The sequence below is a fragment of the Electrophorus electricus genome, chromosome 2 (genome assembly GCF_041902795.1).
Source record: "Electrophorus electricus isolate QZ-2024a chromosome 2, ASM4190279v1, whole genome shotgun sequence".
Classification (NCBI taxonomy): Eukaryota; Metazoa; Chordata; class Actinopteri; order Gymnotiformes; family Gymnotidae; genus Electrophorus; species Electrophorus electricus.
The window spans coordinates 3,080,310-3,091,773 of record NC_137498.1 but is presented as its reverse complement, the minus strand read 5'-3'; the positions used below and the strand labels follow the sequence as shown (position 1 = coordinate 3,091,773).

Here is an 11,464-nt window from a genome sequence, read left to right as displayed (position 1 = left end):
GGAGCATTGTCCTGTTGAAAAAAACAACCATTACAGTTGGGGAACATTGTCAAAGCAGAAGGAAGCAAGTTTTCTTCCTGCACAGTTTTGTAAGTTGCTTGATTCATGCGTCCTTCACAAAGACAAAGCTGCCCGATTCCAGCCTGGCTGAAACACCTCCAGATCATCACCAATCCTGCACCAAATTTCACAGTGGGTGTGAGATACTCTGGCTTGTAGGCCTCTCCAGGTCTCCGTCTAACCATTACACGACCAGGTGTTGGATAAAGCTTAAAATTGCACTCATTGGAGAAGATGACCGTATTCCAGTCCTCTACGGTCCAGTCGTAATGGTCTTTTACTAACTTCAGTCTGGTTCTTCTTTGCTTCTCATTGATGAAGGGCTTTTTTCTAGCTTTGCACAACTTCAGCCCTGCCTCCAGAAACCTGTTTCTCACCGTCCTCGCTGTGCAATTCACCCCAGCTGTTGCATGCCACTTTTTGTAGGTCACTTGACATCATTAAGTGACATTTGAATGAGGTGGCGATCATCACAGTCGGTAGATAGTCGAGGCTGCAAGTGCGGGTTAGGAAAGTGTTCTATTCGGCGCGAACAGACACAGGAAAACAGCAGCGGTGCAGCAGTTAGTGATTCGGGTGTTTTCTTTTTAACGTGACCCGATCCCGGGGCTGGTATGGAGTCGAGTTTGTTTAAGGTGCTGATGTATTTGTTTTATAGGCAACTTGGGAGCAGCTTGCATCCTGAATGAAAGGAGGGCGGTGGGAAAAGTAAAAACGTTTTGAGCGGGTGAACGCAATTTTGGTAAAAATGGAGTATGATGTAATGTGTTTTGTTTGTTGATTTTGTGCTTACTTTGTCGTGATGTGGGATAATCTGTTGTGTATTTTGTGTGCAGGGAGCTGAGTCACGTTTTTGTTCCCACTATGAGTATTTCCTGATTCTGAGTTTTTCAGTAATGTAAGGTTTTATTGGGTGTGGTGTGGAAATATTTATCAGGAATTGTACTGATGAAGTGATTCATGTACGTGTGATGGTGACCACGTTAAAAGTCATTGAAGCCATTTGTGCTTAAACTCAGAACCAGATTTTCCACTCATTGTGTGTTTTAGTGTTATGGTTTTTAAATTGTATTAAACTTGTGTGACCTGGTACTGGTGGTGTTGCTGTTTTTTTTTAAAAAAAAGGTGATACCTGTTGCACATACACAGATGGAATTTGCATAAAATACTGTTTAATGGTGGAACTCTCCCAAAAAGGCAACTTCTGTTCTTAAAGACTCAAGGTAATCTTTCACTGATATGGGTATTTTGTGTTATTTTCATGTTATGTGGCTTCATGTGACCTGTCATACTACAGTTGTCATAGCAACACCAGGTCTGTTTACAACACTACTACATTAGTTGGAGCACTTGGAGCTGTTGCGTCTATATGCTCCTGGATTTCCTCACACATGATCTACTGCCACCTCATGATTTACACAAGCGCTGGCCACAAAGATTTGGAAGTAGGTGGCTCTGAAAAACAGATTCATTGAGCTGCTGTAATGGCCAGTTTCACATGGCAGTAAAGTTCATTATGGGAAATTAAAAGAGGAGAAAGATTTTTTTTTCAGCCTTGAATGATTTGAGGCTTAAATGAGAAAGCTACGCTATTTTAATCAGGTACACATACATTGTAAATTGTGTATGACTGACTACAAGGTCATATAGTTCTGATTAAAAAAGGAATGACTGATTGTACCTAAATACAGAAAATCAATATTATCTATAAAAATTACCAATATATGACCACCAATTAACAGAGTATTTGATTTGACAGCCTCAGAGGAGAAATGCACAGTAGTATTTAGTGCTTTAGTTTTGGATGGCTGCTGGAGTCTGGTTCAAGACTTTCATTTCCTGTAGCTGTCCCATAACACTGTTATACTCTTCCTGCCACACGGCGTCTGAGAGAGACGATGGATCAATCTCCAGGAACGCATAGGCATCCTTGGACTGTATTTTGAATATTTCAGCAGCTTTACCACAGGAACCACCAAAATTTGACCAAATCTGTAAAAGAGATACAAAAACCATTTGGACAACTGTTCTGACTTACATAATGAACAATAGATTCCACAATATACTTATCAAGCATTACTCTAATGTGCAGTGTTTTTGAATTTTAAAAAATGTCATTGTATATTGTAATTTTACTTTACTGTAACTGTTTCATATATCAGTTACCTCTGAAGCCTTTTGGATTGAATTCACAAATTCTTCTTTAAGTTCAGGTTCATCAACAAGATCTTCATTAACAAATGTCTTTTTCTGCATGACACCCAACATACTGTGCACCTTTTGCCAGAAGTTTTTGATCTGAATCAGAATGTTCTGGATTTTAGTCAGATATCGCTGGACCTCGTTCAGGTGGACAGGGCTGGGTATAGAGCCTGGTACACACAAACAGAAACACAGACTGCTTATTTAAACCAACAATGAGTACAGGACAGGAAAATTGTGCAGTGTTTTGCTATGGAAGTGTTTTCAGAGCTCTGTGTACTTTTGTATTCTTAAAAATAGATTGTTTACAGTCTCATTTACTAATGTACATGTGTGGAGATGAACTGGTCCAGTAACACTACACACAGAACCCATGAGCTTATTCAAAAAACTGTTAACAGACAGACAAGCATACATAACCAAAAACAGTCATCCAGCAGACATCACCCAATCATCACTCACCCTTGTCGATTTTTACTTTGGCCAGTTTCATCTGTAAGTCAATCTGCTGGACCTCAATGCTCCACTGTTGGTTCATCAGAGCCGTCTTTTGAGAGGTGAGCTGATTCAGCTGGTTTTCAAGAGCTTTGATTTTTGCAGCAGCAGCGGGGGATGTTGCGGCATCGTAAATGGACTTGACGATTGGCCCAATGAACGGCACAATCGCAGCGAAGATTCCGAGGCCTGAGCTTTTGCTTGTCACGTCCCTTACATAACTCTCAAGTTCCAGGTTTTTGGCATCTATCTTCCTTTTGGTGTCTTCAAGCTCGTTCCTAACTCCGGCAAGCTTTTCTTCAAGGGTCTTTATAGCTCCCTCCATTTCCTGAACTTCCTTGGAAAGCTGCTCAGACTTGGCCTCAGTGTTTGCCTTTTCAGTGATGATGTCACTGGTAGTTGTGGCCACATCTTCGTTGTGTTGAACATAGCTAAATATTAAAAGTGTGAAAATAGTCAACATTCATTTACTTTGTGTGTCTGTAGGTTGAGAAGATTCCAGCTATTTGTTATCAGTCTATGTCACTGTGTCATTAAAGCTGCACTAGGTAACATTTGTTTGTTAAAATTGAAAGAAGTCACATTACTAAGCCAAGAGGAAAAACCTTCTGCTAAAATATAGTGTCTTTCTGCAAGTCACCCTATAAAGCATGAAATATTCATTCAGATTCAGAACTGTTGGGGCGGATTTGGCAAGTGTTTTCTGAACCACATCAGATGTTTTTATGAATTAACGAATCACACGCACAGGATCAAAAACAAGGTCCGGCTCGATTGGCCGTTTCCCTGAGTAATGTTACAGGGGGCGTGGCTCACAGTTCTGATATACCTGTGCATGTGTACAGTGCTGAAAGTCAGTGAATTGAAGGATAGAGATACTGCCTCATATGGAGACATCAGAACGGCAACCCCAGTCATCCTCTGCAGCATTACCCGCATGTGACTCCTACACATTGTGTTGACTTTTCAGGGGTGTCAACAGCCTGCAGGGGTTCAGGAATGTTGGTTTATTTTTGATTGCTGAACAGGTACATTATGTTGGTGGTTTGCTAGCTAGCAAGCAAACAAGCAATTTGTTATTGATTAGGAATTTATTGTTATCTTGTGTATTGTACAAGGTAAATGTTAAGCTGTTTTAGCTATGTAGCCAATGTTAGCTGGCAAATTCGCTAATATTATTATATAATCACTTTGCTGACAGTGTCTTTTTTGTTTCAGAGTTTGTCCTCTTATGTCTGAACAAGGAAAACCTTTAATCTCTCAGATTATCTCCAGTGCTACCATCTCTCTCCTTTCATGTATGCAACTATAGCTTTAAATTAAACTTGTCTAACATTATGCCTGTGCTACCAGGCTGTAGCGTATCTGTTGGATGATTACAAGAGTAAGTTACATAATTCACTTACATCCTGAGAGAGCATTCCAGAGAGATCTGATCAAATTCTCTGTGAACACTCCTTCAACATGAATGCACTCGCAATCATCAGATAAATTCACTTGGCAAATGGAAGGCAGCACAACCCACTTTACAAAATGCTCATGATTCATGCGGTTGCATACTTCCACCAGAGTGGTCGCCAATTCTAAAAATCTACATAGTGCAGCTTTAAAGTACTACATATCAATCTTCACATCAGCACAGGCGTCACAGACACCAGAATAAAACTGAAATTGAAGAACTCTAAAAGCTAATAATTATTTAACTTTCAAACTATTAATCTGACATGCATTTCTCTACTAACAGAACAGCACTGCTTCACACCATTTCTATACATCATGGTGATCTAGGCTGCAAAAAATACATGTTGTTACCTTTGCACCATCTTGTCCGCATCTGCAATAAGTTCATCAATCCAGGTTCTTGCTTTTTCCAGGTACCTTACCGCCAGTGTTGGTTTGTTTTTTTCAATAGCATGTATCAGCATTGGAAACAGTGATGAAACCAGGGTCTGACTGATGCCCATACACTGTGGTGGAAGGAATAACATAAGATATGCAGAATGTAATTTAACATTTACCTCCCACCTTATATGACCTTTGCTGCTGCTGTTCCTCCATGTGATGGACATATTGGCTACAACACAGTTACTGAGCTCATTAAGGATTCAGAGATATTTATGGTGATGTGATTACAAACATCTCACTTCCTGAATTCCATATTGGTTCTGTGGTACTTGAGCAGGTCTGATTACTGAAGATCATCACGGTTTCTGTTCTAGAGCGTCAGTTACTGAGGCAGTAGAGTAGCAGCTTGTATTATGACTCTCTTGTAAAACATTTTAACTGTTTAACTGTTTACTGGTGTACTGTGAAGCACTGAGGTGAATAGTTTATTGAAGTGGTGAAATAATTTGATTATACTGATTGGTTAAACCTTTTTCCTTAATGTACTCTAACACTGTGTGACCTTGTAGCTGTAGTACTTTTAACTCTTTGTCTAGATTGATCATATAAGAATACACAGCAGATCACATCAATCTCCTAATAACATGAAGAATTTACACGGAACCATCAACCCCATCTGCCTCACCTAATGAGGTGGGGATTATCACTCCACCTGTTATGATAATCAGCCCCAAGAGGAAGGAGTTTATAGACTTTTGACCAAGCCAGAGGGTCTGTCTCATCTTACACAACTCTTTCTCCTGATATGTAAAAGCAAACTTCCAGCTAACAGAGAACATGCTCTGATTACATGCTCTTCAAATATAGAAACAGATGCTATTATGTTACAAAACCTCTACTACTGAACATCTGTCAGTTGTGATCTTCATTTATTTCATTTTTCTTCCATTGATCATATGTTATGCAAGTGAATTGATGATGTTACTGTCTCCAAGACCATCACCACATGCCCCAACCAGAAGCCATGGATGCCTGCTGAGGTGCGCATGCTACTGAGCACCCGTGACTCAGCCTTTAGAACAGGTGACAGAAAGGCTCTCAGAAAAGCGAGAGCCAAACTGTCATGTGCGATCAGGGAAGCAAAGCGTGCACACGCACAGAGGATCCATGGACACTTCAAAGACACGGGTGACACACGGCGCATGTGGGAGGGCATTCAGGCCATTACTAACTACAGGAAAACATCACCTTCCTGTGACAGTGATGCCACCCTCCCAGATGCACTGAATGACTTCTATGCACGGTTTGAAGCGCAGAACAACGTTGCAGCAGAAAAGCCCATCCCTCCGCAAAACGACCAGGTGCTGTGCCTGACGGCGGCTGATGTGAGGTGTACTCTGCGTGGAGTTAACCCATGGAAAGCTGCTGGACCAGACAACATCCCAGGTCGTGTGCTCAAAGAATGTGCTGACCAGCTTGCAGATGTCCTGACAGACATCTTCTATATCTCTCTGAGCTGCGCCATGGTCCCAACATGCTTCAAGATCACCACCATCGTCCCCGTGCCTAAGAAGCCCGTGGTGTTGTGTCTCAACGACTACCGTCCCATTGCACTCACATCCATCATCACGAAGTGCTTCGAGAGACTTGTCATGAGACACATCAAGACCCAGCTTCCCCCTTCTCTGGACCCCCTGCAGTTCGCGCACCGCTCCAACCGCTCTACAGATGATGCCATCTCTACCACACTTCATCTGGCACTCACACACCTGGATAAAAAGGGCACCTATGTAAGAATGCTGTTCATAGACTTCAGTTCAGCATTCAACACCATTGTTCCTCAGCATCTGATTGGAAAGTTGAGCTTACTGGGCTTGAACACCTCCCTCTGTAACTGGATCCTGGATTTCTTGACTGGTAGACCTCACTCAGTCAGTCCGGATTGGGAGCAGCACTTGCAACACCACCACACTGAGTACTGGTGCTCCCCAGGGCAGCGTACTCAGCCCTCTGCTGTTCACACTGCTGACTCATGACTGTGCAGCGATGCACAGTTCGAATCACATCATCAAGTTCGCCGCTGACACGACCGTGGTGGGTCTCATCAACAAAGACAACGAGTCAGCATACAGAGAGGAGGTGCAAGAACTGGTGAACTGGTGTAAGGCCAACAACCTGTATCTGAATGTTGACAAGATAAAAGAAATGGTTGTTGACTTCAGGAGAGCAAGGCAAGATCACTCCCCGCTTACCATCAACGGCTCCTCAGTGGAGATCATCAAGAACATCAAGTTCCTTGGTGTTCACTTAGCGGAGAACCTCACCTGAACCCTGAACACCAGTTCCACCACCAAGAGAGCCCAGCAACATCTTTACTTCCTTCGGAAGCTGAGGGAAGCCCATCTCCCATCACCCATCCTCACTACCTTCTACAGAGATACTGTAGAAAGCATTCTGAGCAGCTGCATCATTACCTGGTTTGGGAACTGCACCGCCTTTGACCGCAAGACCCTCCAGAGAATAGTGAGAACAGCTGAGAAGATCATTGGGGTCTCTCTTCCCTCCATCACGAACATCTACATAACACGCTGCATCCGGAAAGCCACCAACATTGTGAAAGACCCCACACACCCCTCACATGAACTGTTCACCCTTTTGCCATCTGGAAGAAGGTACCGCAGCATCCAGTCCCGCACCTCCAGACTGTGCAACAGCTTCTTCCCAGAAGCCATTAGACTCCTGAACACTGGCTAACTACAATTCCAATTCAGATTCCAAAATCGGCACTTTTATACATGCTTATACACAGTCACACACACATACACACACACACACACACACACACATACGCACTCACACACACACATACATACATACATATCTATACACACACTCACACATTGTTTTGCATCGGACTAGTGCTGAAGTCAAACCTCACACAAATAAACTATGCACTCCTGTTGCAGTCTTGCACATTATCCTACTTGCTGCTAGAGTACTGTACTAAACCAGCACTGTACTCTGAACTGTTCTGGCTGCTACTGGTGACTGCTATGTTCAGGGTAGCATGTCACTGATTCCTATGCACAACTCGCTTTACATATGCCCAGTACTGTGTACTGCACTAAATAATTGCACTGTCTACTCATTTTGTATTTGTCCTGTTCTGTATTTATTATTGTTTATTTAATGTTTATTTAATGACATTTTTGCACTATATTGGAGTGTTTGCACTTGTGTAGCATGTTGTCTGTTGCACTGTTGTTTCATGTTGCACTATGGTCCTGGAGGAACACTGTCTCATTTTTGTTGTGTATTTGTATATAGCTGAAATGACAATAAAACCTCTTTGAATTTGAACTTTGAACTTGAACTTTTAAAATAAACTGTTTGTGTTATTTTAAGGATTTGGATTTCAATCTGGAATTAAATTTTTTTTTCCAAACGGGAAGGCTATAATTTTATTTAATGTGTCATTATGACAGTGAGAAAGTCCTTTTGAAATAATCACATTTGTTCTATGGAGCAAAAGAAATTGTACAAAATAAATCGTTTTGTATTTTTAATATTTGGTTTGTTCATTTTATATATTTAGTTAATCAGCTATTTAAATCTATTGGATATTTCATTACATTTTCTTTAGTGTTTTAGAGGTCACTGATTCAGTTCCTGGACAGGTTGGTTCCAGAGTTCTGACTTTATTTTGTTATTCTGAAAATGTAGCGTTCTACTAATAAGAATGCTTTCAGTTGGTTATATTTCTCTTTTAAGGCTAATGTTAATTATGGTGGCATGTAGTTTTGAATATCGCTTTATATTAATTTGCAAAATAATTTATTAACACATTTTCTAATAAGAAAACTTAAAACTTTCAGTTTGATATGTTTTTGCTATGTCTGATATTTTAAGGTGAAGTGTTGCTGTAAGTTCATTAGAATATCCATTCTGTTCATCAAATCTGTTATTATAACTTTGGATTCCAGTGTTTTACACAATACAGTCATTGATTGTTATGAATTAATTCTAAATAATTTTTTTCCTGACGGACAGAAACGACCAGAGATCTCACCCTACATTGACACCATACCTTCAGCAGAAGAGCTTCAGAGGATCCAAAGAGAAGTTGGGTTTCCACAGCACGCTTCCTGAGGAGCCTCTCCAAGTTTGGAAACTTAGCCAGACACAGGTAGGAGATGTGGTACAGCAGGGATATCTGCTTAGAAGTTGGGAGAAGCTCCTCTGTGAATCCTGGACTCCATACGGAGTTGGTTGGCACAAGTTCTGTGATTCAGTTAAAACATATTTGAATGAAACATGTGGTCAAACAACCATGCTGGTATAATGTCTAAACCTTCTCATGTCCTAAAGAATTGGAAAAAGTACAATCAATCACTCTGAAGAAAATAATAACTTAAAGCTTGCCTTTGCTGTTAGCCATTGTATGTAAGACCAGGGAAGACTTGTAAACTGTGTTATCCTATAATTCAGTAAAAGAGATTAGAATGATATCATCAAACAGAACAACTGGACTATGTTTTGGTTCGTGAACCTAAAATAAAAAATGTGCAAATACTAAGAAGGGAACCTTACCTGTAACTCTTTGTACGTCTTGCTGGTTGAGTGTGTTGAGGTCTCACTGGAGAACCTTTATACCATGCACACCCCGCCTCTTACACAGAAAGAAATTGCTGTCAAAAGTCTGTCAAGATGAGGCAAGAAAAGAGAAAAGACATGTTCGAACAAAACTCTACTGGAATGTTCATAATGCTCATGTTGAACAGTCATTGCATAATCAGTGTTGTTGCATATGGGGTGATTCCTGTCTGAAGATATAAAGTCAAGGTAGAACTTTTTTCCTTAAATGAAAAGCATTTTTTATTTTAAAAAAGAAATGTGTAATATTGTGTTATTTGCCTTTGGGTTAATATAAGAAATACACCAGAAATGTTATCCTTAATAAATTTGATCCATTTCCTAAAAATAATACAATCATCCACTTTGCACCATTGTAGATTTTATGACATTATTGACTTTCCACATTCAACTGAAAATTGTGAAGTTCATATCTGTATATCCCACAAAATCCTGAAGTGCAATGCCTTGTGTCTGGAGATGTTCCCTAGACACGGACATTTAAAACAGGACACTCATTCTCTGGGAGGAAGTGAGGGCATTGCTAAAGGAATTACACAAAAGCAACTCCCTGTCCTTTTATTTTTGTAAAGAAGACACTTTTCCTTTCAATTTAAAAAAAGGAATAATAAATGAACATAGGATGTAATTTAATTGACTTTTAAGGAGTGTTTTCCATTGTGACCTTTTCAAAATCAAACAGTAATATGCATGTAATGAAATGGAATTTGGAATTTAATGCAGTTTGTATAAAAAAATCGTAAATGATATCAGGAAAGTAATAATGTGACGGCAAGAACAGCCCTTTTATCAGGAAGCAGACTTGACAGATGCTCACCAAACTCGAATGCAAAGCACTGGAGGGAGGCAACTGTGGGACTGAAATATGTAACAGGAAATGTGAAATAGGTGAAGGGCATAACTATTAATAAATAAATATGAAAGTGTAAGTGGAATGACTAATAATAAACAAATATTAAAGTGTAAAGGGAATGACTAATAATCAGGTGATTGTGATGGGAGAATTGAACGTGGATGACCTTTCGTGGATGGTTGGATAATTGGTGACTAAATTCTCACTGGCCACTTAATTAGAAACACCTACTGGTTAATACAATGTAGGTGTTTGTAATAAAGTTGCCAGTCAGTGTATGCATATACATATATATTGTTGAACGTAAAACTTAAAAATGTGCAAACACTATGAAGTGAAAGTTACCTGTAAGGTTTTGTGCTTCTTGGTGGTGCAGTGTGTTGAGTCCTCACTGGAAGACTTTTATACTGTGTGTCCTTCACATCTTACATGACCAGAAATTAAAAGTCTCTGTTAAAGTCCTTATCAGATAAAGTTCTGAAGAAAAAACCAAGGCAAAGCAAAGGCAACCTGCTCTTTGAAGTTTGATTAGTCTCAGATGCACTTGTTACTGTCAAAGTGGCATCAAAAGAAAACATTTTGAAGAGTTTTGCTTGTGCAGTTAGTGTTGGGCTGTCGAGCTGATGCAGGTCGCCTGAAGCACAAGAACAGTTTACGCTGTGCATTTTCTCAGGATTCTTTAACAGTTAATCTGGTTTGGTCTTAAACTGGCTCTCTTGGTGCATAAATTCTGCTCTTCATTTAAAAATCAAAGTGTCTATTATGATTTCTACATTGCAACTATATTTCCTTGATTCATAGTGGGCAGTGAAGTCAGGCCAGTCTACCTTCTATAGGCCTAGTTAACCTTAATGTCCAGGTGGCAGGTTAACTGTGAATAGCAGGGATGTATGCAATGATCATTCGATATAGGTGATAAAGTGTTAGTGCTTTTACCAGTGCCTGGTTCAACCCTTCAGACCCGTTTTTCTGGTCCATATGTAGTTCAACAGAAACCCACAAATTATGTTGTGAGATCGAAGACGTAAATCTCGTGTTTGTCACATAAATATGTTAAAGCCATATGCTGATCGTAATGCTGAGTTGAAGGTTACTGCCACTGCTACTGTAGCTCATTCTTCGCCCTTTCCGAATTCAACCACTGTAATGTCAGATTACATTCCAGAACAAGGTGGTCTTAGTTTGGGTAGAAACAGCATTCCTACTGCCAGATTACCAAATTCAGAAGCATTGAAACAATTGTCTACTAAGTTATCATATTTATCTTTAATGGCTCAGTCTGATCTCTTCGCATTCATTGACTGGTACCCTTCTCTTTTTGTTGATGTACCTACCCGTACATCGGTTTTAGAGCAT

The 11,464-nt window shown here is 40.1% G+C and overlaps 1 protein-coding gene across 1 annotated transcript; it reads right to left on the bottom strand.

The window, feature by feature from the left end:
- Positions 1-1,623: 1,623 nt before the first annotated feature.
- LOC118241929 (uncharacterized) lies at positions 1,624-9,277 on the bottom strand. Its single transcript, XM_035529491.2, has 7 exons — positions 9,193-9,277; positions 9,025-9,079; positions 8,690-8,883; positions 4,570-4,724; positions 2,725-3,188; positions 2,227-2,432; positions 1,624-2,052 (listed from the first exon to the last, which is right to left on the bottom strand). Exons 2-7 carry the CDS (start codon positions 9,038-9,040, stop codon positions 1,855-1,857), a joined length of 1,233 nt encoding a protein of 410 aa, XP_035385384.1. The 5' UTR covers positions 9,041-9,079; positions 9,193-9,277; the 3' UTR covers positions 1,624-1,854.
- Positions 9,278-11,464: the final 2,187 nt, after the last annotated feature.

What these genes read in the sequence shown, in the direction of transcription:
- LOC118241929 (XM_035529491.2), bottom strand. An exon ending in CTGAAGCTCTTCTGCTGAAG is followed by an intron (nt 4,725 to 8,689) that starts GTATGGTGTCAA and finishes CTTCCACCACAG; the next exon opens with TGTATGGGCATCAGTCAGAC. An exon ending in CAATCCAAAAGGCTTCAGAG is followed by an intron (nt 2,053 to 2,226) that starts GTAACTGATATA and finishes TCTCTTTTACAG; the next exon opens with ATTTGGTCAAATTTTGGTGG.